Source organism: Ranitomeya imitator, chromosome 1 (genome assembly GCF_032444005.1).
Source record: "Ranitomeya imitator isolate aRanImi1 chromosome 1, aRanImi1.pri, whole genome shotgun sequence".
In the NCBI taxonomy this organism is placed as follows: Eukaryota; Metazoa; Chordata; class Amphibia; order Anura; family Dendrobatidae; genus Ranitomeya; species Ranitomeya imitator.
In genome coordinates this window covers 354,196,200-354,213,043 of record NC_091282.1, presented here as the reverse complement: position 1 = coordinate 354,213,043, position 16,844 = coordinate 354,196,200, and the positions used below count along the sequence as shown (strand labels likewise).

General features: G+C 42.7%; 1 protein-coding gene across 2 annotated transcripts in view; it reads right to left on the bottom strand.

Annotated features, from left to right (window-relative positions):
• Window positions 1-16,844, bottom strand: part of METTL17 (methyltransferase like 17) — an 86,779-nt gene that overhangs the window by 13,444 nt on the left and 56,491 nt on the right. The window contains exons 6-11 of one of the 2 annotated variants that reach the window (XM_069760593.1): window positions 15,818-15,891; window positions 13,373-13,467; window positions 12,100-12,170; window positions 10,474-10,581; window positions 10,326-10,394; window positions 9,528-9,578 (exon numbers count right to left, since the gene is read on the bottom strand). In XM_069760593.1, the coding sequence (XP_069616694.1) occupies window positions 9,528-9,578; window positions 10,326-10,394; window positions 10,474-10,581; window positions 12,100-12,170; window positions 13,373-13,467; window positions 15,818-15,891 (468 nt within the window). Of the gene's footprint in view, window positions 1-9,527; window positions 9,579-10,321; window positions 10,395-10,473; window positions 10,582-12,099; window positions 12,171-13,372; window positions 13,468-15,817; window positions 15,892-16,844 lie in introns of both variants that reach the window. The other variant, XM_069760584.1, reaches the window with a different exon arrangement.

Here is a 16,844-nt window from a genome sequence, read left to right as displayed (position 1 = left end):
CCGGCAGATTCGGCGGGCGCACTGCGCATGCGCCCGCCATTTTGGAAGATGGCGGCGCCCGGGGAGAAGACGGACGGACCCCGGCAGGATCGGTAAGTATGATAGGGGGGGGGGGGATCGGAGCATGGGGGGGTGAATCGGAGCGCGGGAGGGGTGGAACGGAGCACGGGGGGGGGGGGTAGAACGGAGCACGGGGGGGTGGAACGGAGCACGGGGGGTGGAACGGAGCACGGGGGGGTGGAACGGAGCACGGAGGGGGGTGGATCGGAGTGCAGGGGGGTGATCGGAGCACGGGGGGGTGATTGAAGCACGGGGGGAGCGGACAAGAGCACGGGGGGAGCGGAGCACAGGACAGAGGGGAGCCGGAGCAGTGTACCGGACAGATCGGGGGGCTGAGGGGGCGATCGGTGGGGTGGGGGCACATTAGTATTTCCAGCCATGGCCGATGATATTGCAGCATCGGCCATGGCTGGATTGTAATATTTCACCCGTTATAATAGGTGAAATATTACAAATCGCTCTGATTGGCAGTTTCACTTTCAACAGCCAATCAGAGCGATCGTAGCCAGGAGGGGGTGAAGCCCCTGGGCTAAACTACCACTCTCCCTGTCCCTGCAGATCGGGTGAAATGGGAGTTAACCCTTTCACCCGATCTGCAGGGACGCGATCTTTCCATGACGCCACATAGGCGTCATGGGTCGGATTGGCACCGACTTTCATGACGCCTACGTGGCGTCAAAGGTCAGGAAGGGGTTAATGTATTGAATACTTTTTCTCTGTATCATTTCTCTTTATTACACAAACTATCTGTGGTTTGATTTCTTTGCCTGTGTGGATTGGATGGGTTCTCACCGACATCTGGTGAGAACTTCTTGTCAATAGAACCTTTAGAAATATATTTACATAGCAAATTGGTGACGCGATAAATACTTATTTCACTTGCTGTATATTGGATTATGCAAATATTGCATTTATTCTTCAAGCTAGCCAGGGTTATACATGTAATTAACATCTTATTTTAAACATAAGCTCTATTCCTACATATTTATTTTCAGTCTTATTTTGTTGTTATTGTGCCATCTAGTGTAGGATGAGGATATATGCACTTAGCATTTATAGTAATTGTATTATGGCGTCATCTACTGGAAAAATATAATTATTATTTTCAACAGCATTGCAAAGAACAGGAATCCTGCCCAACATCTAGGTTTCACGTATGTATCATTTTCATCATTATTTTTTTGTTACAGCGCTAAACACCTCCAGGATGTGGCACATGCTAAATTGTCTAGGGAAGAGACGTAAGCAGCATCTTTTCACAAGAGAGGCAATGGTTTATAGATCGGCGCGTTCTCGATCGCCACTCATTCTTTATGGGGTTAATGGAAAAAGCACTTGGCAGCCCCACAGTGAGTGAATGGAGAGGGGGTTGATCATACACACTGCTGATTCGTACTGCCAATTGGTGAGTCTTAGTAGTCGGACCCCCACTTGATAGTGACCATTGTGTGGACATTACTAATCTTACTGATTTATGGCGTCTACAATAACATACAGTAAGATTTAACAAAAAATTAAAGACAACTACAAACAAGACAGCAGCACTGAAATAGAAAAATGCTAATGCCAACTCAGCAAGTTATCACGTATCCACAGGATAAGTGACAACACGCTGATCACTGGGGGTCCGACTGCTGGGACCACCATCGATCCTGAGAACGGGGTTCGGAAATGTGCCATTAGAATACAGCAGAGGCAGACAAAGCATAAAGCGCTATGGATATGTGATAACTTGCCGATGTAGGACAACAACTTTGATAAATTATGCCTATCCAATAGATTTCCAGTGCATATTCATTTAACCGCTTGAGGCAGAAAATAAAGCAAAGGTCCATTCTCACTTGATCTGACGCCACCTATTTTACCATACAATGCACGGAAAAATAAAATCCAAATGGGATGAAATGCAGAAAAAAATACAATTCAGATAATGATTAGTGGTTTTCTTTTTATGTGTTTCGATGTATCGTAAAATGACCAGTGAACAGGATTATCCTTGACAGTTTAATTACAGGGATACCAAATTAACATTTTTATTATATATATATGTATCTACATAATCGTCTAAGGGTCACTTCCGTCTGTTTGTCTGGCGCGGAAATCACGGGTCGCTGATTGGTCGCGGCACAGTCCGGCCGCGAATTCCCCTTCCCTACTGCCCTCCAGTCAGTGCCCCCATAGCGGACTGCGTTACACCGCGGCATAACGCAGTCCGTTAACGCTGCCATTAACCCTGTAATTGTGACCAACTTTTTACTATTCATGCTGCCTATGCCTACGGCTACGGCTGCAGGGTGACGCGCGGTGACGTCGATCTGCACACAATCCTGTTTATCTATTTAAACTCCATGCCCTGTCATATCTGTGCGCCCCCTGAGGAAGGTAACACTACCGAGACGCGCGTCGGGGTGTAAGGGTGCCCCTGGGTGTCAGCGTCCGCACTGACAAGGTACTATTGTGGGGTAGTTTATGATTCATAACCATGATTGGAATAGGTGATGTGTCATATGGGCTATTGCGCTGTGATTTTTTGTACTATGTAGACATCTACATGTTCCACACATGAGTGTATTGCTACCTCACTGGTATATCTATACATGACCTGTACCAGGGACTTACCCTACCTTGGGCTTCTATGTATGTGGGCATTATCTTGATACCATCTTTTGGCCCCGTTGAGTCCGATTGTCTGATATATTATGCCTTTTATATATTTTATCTAATAAAGTTGTTATTGTTGGATTCTATGACTGCTTAGTTGGTTGTTTCTGTTCAGGTTGTTGCAGTTATCCATATATCCATGCATAGGCGGTAGATGGGCAGATTTATTCTTACACCTCATACTTATTGTGATGATTAACACCCTCTACCACTGATTATGTTCATCAGAATTTGGTTCTGTAGTATACATACTATACATATATATATATATATATATATATATATATATATATATATAAAAAAAATGGAACAGCACAATGCTCACCAATGGTGGGTGCCTAGCCCCCTGGATAAAATGGTCCAAACATTAATCCAACATGTATACCAAATAATAAAAAGAAGGCAGCACTCCAAAAATTTCAGGTGAAAAAGGATGAAGTTTTAATCGACCCACATCACTGCGCAGTGATGTGGGTCGATTAAAACTTCATCCTTTTTCACCTGAAATTTTTGGAGTGCTGCCTTCTTTTTATTATTTGGTATATATATATATATATATATATATATATATATATATATATATATATATATTTATTTAAGTGGTGAAACAAATTCAGAAGAATATTAAAAAAATATAATTTGTGTCGTTTTTGCTTTTTCGGCACTACAGCTTCCACAACCTCTCAAACATGGGGTGTTAAAACACTCAATATATAGGTTTCCATTATTTTCCAGTAGAAAATCACGTTTGGGAGCCTCCCATTTAGAGATATGAAAAAACGGATCCGTGGAAAAAAACGGAAGGAACGGATGAAAAAATGGATGCGACGGATCCATCGAAAAACCCGATCCGTATCCGTTGTTTCCGTTTTTCACTATTTTTGCCGGATCCGCCGTTCCATCATGACGACGGATTTTGATTGACACCAGAAGACTGAAGTGTGAAAGAGGCCTAAGACACCTATCCATTACTAATCCTATAGTAATTAAAGGGTTAAATAAACACACACACAAGCAGAAAAAAGTATTTTAATGAAATAAAACACCACACAGTTTTACCATTTAATTATTCTGCCATTCCAAGCAAAGCCATCGATCTTCTGAAATAAAAATAAAATAATAAACCAACAGTATACTCCCTGATCCGTCGTAGTCCAATATAACGAGTGTCCCACGCAGAATCTGGGGGAGATAAAGCTTGCAACTGGGAACGCTGCTAATGCGACCGCTCCTGGCTGTAAGCTACTGGGGAATGAAGGAGATGGAGCGGGCGCAGGCTCAATAACAAGCGGCGACGTCACCGAGCCTGCGCTTCCTCACTGCCTGACCTGAAGTTACCTCTACACCGTGGGAAAATGCTGGGGAAGAGGATACCGCAGATAATGTATCTATTCTATTCTATCTATTCATTCTATCTATTCCCTCTATCTATTCTAGCAATCTATCTATTCTATCAATCTATCTATTCTATCTATCTACAGGAAGTTGTTTTTTTTCTCTGTGTGCACTCAACTTTATTGGCATGCACAAAGAGAAAAAAATAACACAAAAAATGGGCCAAAAAAACGCACCTAAACCTGCATTTTTGGCACAGCTTATTTCCTGGATGAGGCATTACCAAATATTTATTTTATTATTTCTTTACTTTTACTGGGAGGAAAACTGTGGTAATTCAAATTATTATATATTTTTTAGATTTTTTTATTATCTTTTTTAACCTTATTTTTTAGTCCTTTACAGGGACTTGAACCTGCAATAGCGTGATCTCTTATACTATATAAAGGAATATACAAAGTAAATTGCAGTCTCTTTAGAAGCTCAGCCAAGATAATAACACTAAGAACCTTCAGAAGGCTCCAGCTTCCATGTTAACCCATTAGTGCCCGCAATCGCACAGTGGAATGGCAATGAGCTCATGACATATAAATGGTTAACAGCAGCAATATACACACTGTCATGATTCCCCTATATTCACAGCCCTGACATGAGTTTTAGTTGCTTCTCTCAATATTTTGAAAGCGGATGAGTCTAGTCAGCATGTTACAATTAGTATGCCAATTTCGAGTCATGTGACTGACCACTCTCACTGGGACTATAGGGGAATCGTGACAGTGAGCACATGGAGCATACTGGCAAACTCTGGCAGTCTATTCTTTTCAGCTCAGCCAATATGTTTTTGGCGCAGGATATGTGGACACGTTTTGTGGACACTCACTGAGTTTTTGGAGCAGAATACACTTCTGGAAAATGCCGGTGGTATTTATCATGAAGCGTTACCTTTGGTCAATTTTTCAGTGGCTTTGCCGCTTGCAACTTTTTTTTGACTGTAGAAATAAGCTACTGAGCTGCCTGAAGAATGGACCGGCCATTTCTTTTAGTCACTTCATGGCTTTCAATGCCTTAAGCAGTTAACATACCAATCCAGCATGTTTTTTGGGGGCTTTTTTAGCGCTGCAGTGGTGCTACTAAGCTAATGTCACTATGGTCCTACGGTGCAATCTTTTGAATGAACTTCTGACTGACCAGAAGTCGGTCACAAGCTCTCAATGTACAGTACAGACCAAAAGTTTGGACACACCTTCTCATTTAAAGATTTTTCTGTATTTTCATGACTATGAAAATTGTACATTCACACTGCAGGCATCAAAACTATGAATTAACACATGTGGAATTATATACTTAACAAAAAAGTGTGAAACAACTGAAATTATGTCTTATATTCTAGGTTCTTCAAAGTAGCCACCTTTTGCTTTGATGACTGCATTGCACACTCTTGGCATTTTCTTGATGAGCTTCAAGAGGTAGTCACTGGGAATGGTCTTCCAACAATCTTGAAGGAGTTCCCAGAGATGCTTAGCATTTGTGGGCCCTTTTGCCTTCACTCTGCGGTCCAGCTCACCCCAAACCATCTCGATTGGGTTGAGGTCTGGTGACTGTGGAGGCCAGGCCATCTGGCGTAGCACCCCATCACTCTCCTTCTTGGTCAAATAGCCCTTACACAGCCTGGAGGTGTGTTTGGGGTCATTGTCCTGTTGAAAAATAAATGATGGTCCAACTAAACGCAAACCGGTGCTGGTTCAGTATGCATTCAATTTTGAATAAATTCCCAACAGTGTCACCAGCAAAGCACCCCCACACCTCCTCCTCCATGCTTCACGGTGGGAACCAGGCATGTAGAGTCCATCCGTTCACCTTTTCTGCGTCGCACAAAGACACGGTGGTTGGAACCAAAGATCTCAAATTTGGACTCATCAGACCAAAGCACAGATTTCCACTGGTCTAATGTCCATTCCTTGTGTTCTTTAGCCCAAACAAGTCTCTTCTGCTTGTTCCCTGTCCTTAGCAGTGGTTTCCTAGCACCTATTTTACCATGAAGGCCTGCTGCACAAAGTCTCACCACCTCCTCAGGCAAGCAATTCCAGATTCTTACCGCCCTAACAGTAAAGAATCCTCTTCTATGTTGGTGGAAAAACCTTCTCTCCTCCAGACGCAAAGAATGCCCTCTTGTGCCCGTCACCTTCCTTGGTATAAACAGATCCTCAGCGAGATATTTGTATTGTCCCCTTATATACTTATACATGGTTATTAGATCGCCCCTCAGTCGTCTTTTTTCTAGACTAAATAATCCTAATTTCACATAAGGGGGGGAGATGAGGGCACGGGGGGGGGCGTCGGAGCACGGGGGGTGGCATCGGAGCATGGGGGGGTGGGATTGGGGCACGGGGGGGCAGCCACACTGCAGCGGTTCTGCACCACAAACCGCAGTAAAACCCGCAGATATATTTTTCATCTGCGGGTTTTACTGCGGGTTTGACCTCACAATGGAGGTCAATGGGTGCAGAACCGCTGCAGTTTTGCAAAAAGAAGTGACATGGTACTTCTTTTTTACCGCGGCTATTCAGCGCGGCTTTTTTCGCGATTTTCCGCAATGTGGGCACAGCAGTTCCTGTTTTCCATAGGGTACATTGTAATGTACCCTGCATGGAAAACAGCTGCGGACCCGCAGCGGGAAAATCGCGGCAATTCCGCATGAAAAAAAGGATGGTGTGAACATGGCCTTACATAGTTTTGTATCATCTGCAAATATCGATATTTTACTGTGTAAACCTTCTACCAGATCATTAATGAATATGTTGAAGAGAACAGGTCCCAATACCGACCCCTGTGGTACCCCACTGGTCACAGCGACCCAGTTAGAGACTATACCATTTATAACCACCCTCTGCTTTCTATCACTAAGCCAGTTACTAACCCATTTACACACATTTTCCCCCAGACCAAGCATTCTCATTTTGTGTACCAACCTCTTGTGCGGCACGGTATCAAACGCTTTGGAAAAATCGAGATATACCACGTCCAATGACTCACCGTGGTCCAGTCTATAGCTTACCTCTTCATAAAAACTGATTAGATTGGTTTGACAGGAGCGATTTCTCATAAACCCATGCTGATATGGAGTTAAACAGTTATTCTCATTGAGATAATCCAGAATAACATCCCTCAGAAACCCTTCAAATATTTTACCAACAATAGAGGTTAGACTTACTGGCCTATAATTTCCAGGTTCACTTTTAGAGCCCTTTTTGAATATTGGCACCACATTTGCTATGCGCCAGTCCTGCGGAACAGACCCTGTCGCTATAGAGTCCCTAAAAATAAGAAATAATGGTTTATCTATTACATTACTTAGTTCTCTTAGTACTCGTGGGTGTATGCCATCCGGACCCGGAGATTTATCTATTTTAATCTTATTTAGCCGGTTTCGCACCTCTTCTTGGGTTAGATTGGTGACCCTTAATATAGGGTTTTCATTGTTTCTTGGGATTTCACCTAGCATTTCATTTGCCACCGTTAATACCGTGGAGAAGAAGGTGTTTAATACGTTAGCTTTTTCCTCGTCATCTACAACCATTCTTTCCTCACTATTTTTTAAGGGGCCAACATTTTCAGTTTTTATTCTTTTACTATTGATATAGTTGAAGAACAGTTTGGGATTAGTTTTACTCTCCTTAGCAATGTGCTTCTCTGTTTCCTTTTTGGCAGCTTTAATTTGTTTTTTAGATAAAGTATTTTTTTCCCTATAGTTTTTTAGAGCTTCAATGGTGCCATCCTGCTTTAGTAGTGCAAATGCTTTCTTTTTACTGTTAATTGCCTGTCTTACTTCTTTGTTTAGCCACATTGGGTTTTTCCTATTTCTAGTCCTTTTATTCCCACAAGGAATCTGGCACATCCTTTTCCCCTCTTTTTAATTGTCGGTTGTGCATTTATGCTTTTTAATGATTATCATGCTATTGATCTTGCATTAATAAAGTAATTACATTATACTTGCCTTGTTTGAATACATTTTTTGTAGGATTTATATTGAAAAGTGACCTCTGGCTGGCTCCAGCAAACACTGGAGCGATCCGGCAGGTCACAACCTTCTGAAGGGCGACTAGAGTGGGGCTGATAGAAGGTGAAAACAGCGGCGGGTAAGTATAAGAATAGGGTGTGAGATTGCACTCACTAACGGGTAGGGGATTACTCGCTTGGCACGGGATTAACACACAAAACCGTATTTTCTTCTAAAAGTTCAACTGGGTTTATTACTCCATAAACCCCAGTGGCAGAAAACACAAAACAACAATCTTCAAAGCATGGCAAAATACGGTAACAATGTTCACAGTGTGACTCTGCTCCATCAGGACTGTGACATACACTCTTGGTCGAGTCCAATGTTCAGGCTCGCTCTGGAGCCAAACACACACAGTCTGAATTACCTGCTTGTCAGTGCTACAGGCTTTCCACTGGCAGTACCACACGGGGCCTGTTTCTGGCTCTGCAGATCCCTGTCCTCACCTCGTGCTGTTCAGGGATCCAGTCCTCCTCCCAGGACCTCCCAACAGCCAGGTTACTCGGGATCACACAGGTAGCCTGTCCGGGTACAATCCAGGATGTCCAACCCCAGCTGGGTTCGTCCAATACCCAGGTCACCAGAAGCAAAGTCCCACCACGTGCTCTTCAGGGCTTAGCACACCCAACACTGAGGTATCTGCCAGGACCTTGCACGTAGACCATTCAGGTCCCCCTCACTCAGAGCATGTGACCCACACCCTGGTCACATTACATACCTTAAACCACTCCCCTGGGTGGGAGTGTGGGTGTGTGGCTAGTTTGTACCGCCCAACTCACACAACTAGCCCTGCCAGCCACCCATGATAAGCATACCAAACACTTGTGGGACTATAGGTCCCAGAACACCACATTGCTTCAGGCTGGCAGCGCAGAGTCTTCTGCTCTGCGACACACGTATCGGCCATTCACAATACTGCCGGATTTTATCTCATTACCACAGTCATGCCTGCAATTGCCATGCATTCCTATGGCCTCAATACACCTCTGTGCGTATACTGGGGAGACCATGCAGCGCCCCCTACCTGTTACAGGGGTCACTGCATCACAAGGGTCAACGGCTTTACATTAGAAGTACCACTCCCAGTGCTGCAATACAAAAAAACGCTGGAGTGGTGCTTTAAAAAAAAGTTCAAAAAGACCGAACATATGCACAGCCAGTGATTTTGACTTTGCAGTGCATTTGGTAATTCTTTTTAGATATGATATGTGCACATAGCATTCAATGACAGTGTATTTGGACAAACCGACAGAATTTTAAATGGAATACATAAAATGTTAGCCATAAGAGATGTGGTAAGCTTACAATATTCTGAAACTAATAAAGCAATCCAGTTTGCAAGGTTTGAACATGGCTGTATGTACACAGAACAATTAGGAAAGTAACAAATGTAACAAAGATTAATATTTCTTACTGGGGCAAACACACAAGCAGGGCGGTGGTCCCAAACTTCTTTGTCACCTCCCTGTATGAACAAAAGCAAAATAAATCAGTTTCTATGACGTGTGAAACGACATATTAGTGAGCAAGGTAACACATAGAATTATTTGCATTTAAACTTACCAGGACCCATTATTCTGTATTATTGGCACAGAGGATAGAACTCTTAACTTACAGCACTGAGGTCCTGATGCCACAACATCTGAATGAAGGGATTTCCCTTACATTGCTGCTTGCTGTAGTTTTGATACAATCGCTTGTTTTATCTTCTGTCGATCTATCATGCTGAGCTCTGTATAACCCCCACCCACATCACTGATTGACTGCTACCTCTGTACACTGTGCATAGGCAGAAAGCTGCCAGTCTGTGTTGGGTGTGTGGGGTTATACAGAGCTCATGAATACAAGGCAGCAGGTTTACTAGTCTTACTCTATTGATAACCTCCTGGTGATAAAAAAGTAATGTTATCAAAACTACAGCAAACAGCCCAGTAAGTGACATATTGTTGCAATCAGGGTCTATGTCTTTAGATTATACTACGCTCAGATTAGGTGGCAAAACCTAGTAACAAATTCCCTTTAAGAAAATGTTTTAAAATCAGGGAGAGATGTGTGGACAAATAGAACTAAGAATTATTCAAGGATGATATAATCAAAGGCAAATATAGGATACAGATTATAGGCGTTCCCTGTACAAAGGTAGCAGCATATATGACCCAATGCTAAAATCTGGATATATTTGAGTTTCACTAACATCAGAACTTTAACTTGCCTTTAAAACAATGTCACGAGCCTCCATTAATAACTGATGTCCTTCTCGAGTACCATTTTCTACCAGCACCTTGAAGATCAAGACAAAAATAATGAATGATAACGAATGGAGAATGAAGTGGAAAATGCAGTAGCTAGTAGATACTGACCAGGAAGCCCCCTGTTTTCCTCCATAATGTCTGGATGACTCTCTCCCGTTCAGAAAAGTTAGGAAGTTCATTTAAAGAGTATGCAGACACAACTAAGTCAAACTGTACCTAAAAAAAAAGTAAAACAATCCAGCAAAATTAATTATAGCAACAAAACCCTCAGAAAAGCTGTGATTTCTCAAACAGAAAAGATAACATCCACTTATTATTTAACTACTTCCAGACAGCCCATAGACTTTAAATGTACAGACGGTCCACACTTCACTCTGCACTGACATTCTAAAGTGTCAGTACAAAGTAAACTGGTTGCACAAGATTATGCAGCTTCTATAGCAGGGAAGGGATGAAACTGGCAGAGACATCTGGTCTGCCATTCAGAAGACATAGATGGGTCATTACCATCTATACACCATACATGTCCCATATATGAAACTATTCTACAAAGAAATTAAAATGCAATTTAAAGTGCTTTCTTGCTGTCCTTTGTGGTCATAAAAAAAAATGTGAAAAATAGAGACGCATTTGTTATTTTTCTTTTCATTTTCCTCTGATCTCTGAAAAATAACCAGTATACCTGTAGAGCCTCCAATTATATGTACCAGAAACCAAAGATATGTGCCCTACTACACAATTCAAGCGAGACAGAAACATAATGATAGTCAGATAATAATCACTGAATAGAAATAGGTATTAGTCCACAGGACAGATATACCAGGCTGTAGTTTCCAAAAGACTAGTGAAGCTAAGCTGCTCATTCAGCCCATATGGGCTCACAGACTCAAGGCAATACAGCCATCTATTTTCCCGTTGTATGATCCTCCTATCCCAGTCCCCCTGTCTGACGGATGGTGAGATGACCTCTATCACACAAAATGATATTGACCCAATCTCGCCCCTGTATACTGTATTGACATGACGTGCCAGTGGTGTCTCTCAGCCGTGTCTGATGTCCCTGAGATGTTCCGCAATGCGAATACGTGATTTCTGCTTGGTTTTACCCACAAAGTCCTTGGGACAAGTACACGTGCAGAGATACACCACACCTGCCGTTCTACAGATGGCAAAATACCTAATTTCACACCTCCTGTCTGTACTCGAGCTGGTGAAGTAACTCAAGGGGCAAATATATCGGCAAAAGTTGCAATGACCACACCGAAAAGTACCAAGTGATCCATTGACTAGCCATGTACTTTCTTTCTTTGGAGGAACAAAATGACTCTGTACAACACCGTCTCTCGGTGACTTTCCCTGCTAAGCCAAATAGCAAATGATCCTAAGTATGCAATCAGATGGCAGTATTACACGGATGATGATCGCATTGCAATGCTCGGACTGGCTGGTGGCTCTCCTGACCCGGGTCTGACAGCTACATAGAAATACATGCTATCACCCTCCGGTCAGGAGAGCCGCCGGCCTGTCTTAGAATTGCAATCCTATCGTCCTGTGTGTTGTATGGCCGTCTGACTGCTCTGACTGTGCCCTTAAGGAGGGAACAACACACTTCATTCAAACTGTTAGTGATCAGTTTTCACATGAACAGATTGTAAGCCCACCTTGACCATTTCTCCTTCACCATACACAATGTTGGGTTGTGAGCAGAATGAGGTCGATACTGAAATGACTTACCTTTGGTGACACTGGCAAAAACTGTCTAAAATGAATGCCTGAGATATGCATCTGACCTTTTTCTGACCCACCTGATCAGGAACACAAAATAGAAAGGTTAATGGCTAGTAACAGGCAACTAACTATCTGCAGAACAACCAAAGACTGTCATGGCAGAGTCAGCAGTTGCACCGAGATCATACAGACACAGGAGCAAGAATCCGGATGTCAGAGACGACCAGACTCACCACAGAAAAGGAACAGATTATTATCATTATTATTATCGTCTTACACACCTCTGTCTTCCTGATCACAGTATACACGGTAATGAATGAGCTCTGTATATACAGAATAGGAAACAGGAAAAGTGCTTCCTCCTTCCAGGCCTGTGGTTAAGGGTTGGGGGGAGCAGGAGCTGTTGGGTCAACTGAAGTTGCCCTGTAACTGGTACGAACAAACAAGCCCCTCTTACAGGGGTTATCAGCAATGAAAAAAAAATAAATGTATATGTTGAAATGCCCCCCAAAAGGTAATTTATGATTGCATGGAGGCACAATGTGTGAAATAAATGGAAATTAGAAACAGGAGAGAAAAAAACCATGATGAAAAAAAGTGTCCGATATGTAAAATTAGTTGTTATATATGGTGGAACCAAATTTAAAACGTATTTTAGTGGCCATAAAAGAAAAATTTAACAAAAATGTGAAATACAGAAGAACATTTTATTTTTTACATAAAATTAGGTCTCACCATTCACAAATAAAGAGCAAAAAATTATTTGAACATCCAAACAAGAAAAAATGTTGGCGTTCTTAAAACCGCATGTGTAAAAATGAAAATATTCTTGGTGATTAATCGGAAAACACAACATGGTCCTGACCTGGTTAATGTAGAAATAATTAGAAATACATCTATAGAAGGTTTTCTGGTGTCAGAAAAAAAGTCTGGCATTTCCTAGCTGGCTGCCGACTGCCATATTGTGACAGTGGTGAGGCGCACTCTGTCACGGTTCCTCTCTATTTACAACTTGAATACATGCGGTCACATGCCCACTAGTCGCATGCACTTCTCTCCATTCCTTTCTATTGTAAGGAGTCATGTTAGACTAGTCGGCATGTCAGCGCAGATATGTTAATTCATGTGACAGCCCTACCAGCACAGGAAACAAAAGGCAACCGTGACTATGTGCGCCATACACGGTCATGATTCGGTAGTCTGCAGTCACATAAAGTGACTGCAAACTTTTCTTCGGTAAACAAAACACCCCTTTAATAATGAAGTCAAAGTGTATTACCCTTTAATACCAGTTCACTGAGAGTATTCATTGATGCCGAGGAATCGATACACATATATTCTTTGAGAGTTTTACCCCAAATACCATGGGCCGCCCTGCAAAGCAGAAAAAACAGAGCTGACAAAGATATTAACACACCACTTGCTTCAATATTTCTGCTTCAGTTAAAGGGAACCTGTCAGGTCCCCCGTGCTCCCAGAAGTAATGTAACACAGGGAATTTATAGATGCTGGTGGTCCTGGGGGCACGGGGTACCTGGCAGGTTCCCTTAAGGCTGTGTGCACACTTTGCGGTTTTTTCGCGGTTTTTCCCGATAAAAACACTATAAAACCGCAAAAAAAACGCATACAATAAGCATCCCATCATTTAGAATGAATTCCGCATGTTTTGTGCACATGATGCGTTTTTTTCCGTGAAAAAAACGCATCGCGGCAAAAAACGCAGCATGTTCATTAATTTTCCGTTTTTTTTTGCGGATTTCCCACTCCAAAATGCATTGGGAAGTGTCCGGAAAAAAACGCGGCAAAAACGCGGCAAAAACGCATCACAACCGTGGCAAAATCGCGGCAAAAACGCATGCGGTTTTCTTGCGGATTTCTTGCAGAAAATGTCCGGAATTCTCAGGAATTTTCTGCAAGAAATCCTGAACGTGTGCACATAGCCTTAAGGGAGCCTGTCACCCCGTTTTTTCAGATTGAGATAAAAATACTGTTAAATAGGGCCTGCGCTGTGCTTTACAATAGTGTATGTAGTGTACCCTGATTCCCCACCTATGCTGCGCAATACATTACCAAAGTCGCCGTTTTCACCTGTCAATCAGGCTGGTCAGGTCAGGTGGGCGTGGTGACATCGCTGTTTCTTCCCCAGCTTTCCGTTGGTGGCGTAGTGGTGTGCGCATGTCCAAGTGCCGAATCCACTGCGCGCAGGTGAAGAAGAAGCGTGCGATCTGCGCTATTACCCTTGTCATCGGTGGGGGCGGCCATCTTCCTGAGGCCGCGCGTGCGCAGATGGAGTGCTCTGCTGCACGGGGCTTCAGGAAAATGGCCACGGGATGCCGCGCGTGCGCAGATGGAGATCGCGGCGGCCATTTTCCTGAAGCCGAGATGCAAACTCAGGGTACACTACATACACTATTGTAACGCACAGCGCAGGCCCTATTTAACAGTATTTTTATCTCAATCTGAAAAAACGGGGTGACAGGTTCCCTTTAAGTAGGAGCTGTTCTCACCACTACAGAGTAAACAGGGCTGTTCTGCCTCCGGTCATTGCATGCATCCGGCCAGTGCTGTAAACGGCTGATCGGTGGGGATGGCGAATGTCAGAGCTCCACAGATTTGCTATTGATGACTGATAATAGCGATATGTCATCAATATCATAAGGCATAATTGCTCCTTTAATTAAGCAAATAGAGTGTAAAATCAGAAATTCTGCACTCGGCACTCTTTTCTGGAGACCTGCCTTTTCAGTCGGGCACAATAACGCAGATGGAGTTTCATATTTTGGACTCAGTTCGCCATATTAAATTCAGTGACTATCGGGGCACATCTGTGCCTAGTCTTCAGGAATTCAGACGGAAGCCTAAAGTGGAAGCACAAACTCACTGCTAAATGTATTGTGACAGGCCCTAACTAACTGTGGTCCCTGGACCGACCGATCCTGCGTAATGTGCCTAGCTCAATAGGACTAAACATGTCATCTACTGTGAACCCCTGGGGTTCGGAGCGCGGTATGGACGTTCAACAGGTGCAAAGTAGGGTAGCGAGGACGGAGCAGGATTTCTTACAATTATATTAGTAACATGATATCACCCAGAGACAGGCAGTCATGTAAGTACACCGTGAAAGGATAGTTGTCATAACCACCATTACTTCAACATTAGTCCTACTCAGTTATCCCAATGATGAGTCCCTCGTATTGACCCAGCACATGCATGTAGTGTAAACCTCATGTGACACCACTCATCATGCGCCAGTGGTTGGTCACATCATGTGTAGGGTGTCACATGACTGACGCTATGTCTAGTCCTATTCAGGTGGCCCATGGATGTGTCATGCAGGATTTATCCAGGATTTTAACTGCATGTTTATGACAACATTTAACATTTCCTATTCTATATAATAAAAACAAAAAACAAACAACCCCTCTAAAACCACTTTGGAAAGAGGGTGTTCACTTATAATAATAATCGTCCTTGCATCCTACTAGGGCATATGGAAGTCATAAAGGGAGATCCCGCTCTAGAAGAATCCCCAATGCAAAATCTTTCCAAAGTCAAACTCTCTCTGAGACATATGATTTCTTATCATTTTGGATGATTGTCGTGTCATATAATATTACAACCTCACATCCTCTGTGAGAGCTCATGGTCACCAGGGGTGTCAGCAATAAGACCCCAACCTCAGCACCAAGGGGGCAGTTAGCGAGAGGACAGCCAATGCTCTCACCATGACACTGATCCAACGCCGGATCCAAAATCCAACAATGTCGTTGGGCTGAAGTCAGGAACACGTTGATGTATCTGTGGAGAACAGAGCACACTTATTACAGGAAATATGCATCTATGTAACGTGTTAGCCACTAGGCAGAAAAATAATCATAATAGAGAGTCTCATAAGTGCTTGGTGTGTCCTTATTTTGTTAACTGTTGGCTTTTATTAAAGTGTCTTAAGATAAACAATTCAGTATTAATTTTAGAGAAAAAAATTTGAACAAACTTTAGAATTAAAATTATAGAAACGAAAATAGTGAGGGGAACAACAAAAGGGGAAGGAATAGGAGAGGGGAAAGAAAACTGCAGGAGAGGGAGTCAAATCTTATATAATATGTAGAGTTTGTTAAGAGGAGTCACTCGCAAACATAAAGATGGTGAATGCTACAAAGCTATAATAGTTAAAGAGATCAGATGGTCAGTAGGGAGGTCACAAGATGTCGGCACCATAAGACATCTGGACGTACAGTAGGTTAGAGCCTTACATAGTTACATATTTTACACAGATGCATCAAGTTCGATCTTCCTTGACCAGATATACATTCTCTATCGCTAGATTATTTATCACCCATAATGTCACTACTCATAACAAGAAAAGCATTTAGCCTTTTTAAAAGCAGTTATAGTGTCTGCCATTGCTACCTCCTGTAGTCGGCATTCCACCGTCTGACTGCTCTAACTGTAAAGAACCCTTTCCTGTATAGCTGCTGGAATCGCCTTTCTTCCACCCGTAATGAGTGCCCCCTGGTCCTTAGTACGGCCTTTGGCAGGATTAAGTTCTTTATATTGACCACACATGTATTTATACATAGAAATAAGATCTCCTCTTAGGCATCTTTTTCTACATAAAGCCAAATTTCCTAGCATCTCATTACAGGACAGCCCTGTAATCTTTTTGCCCACCTTTGAACCAACTCTAGTTTTCCAATATTGTTTTTAAAATGTGGAACCCAAAATCAGTTTCCATATTTAAAATGCACCCT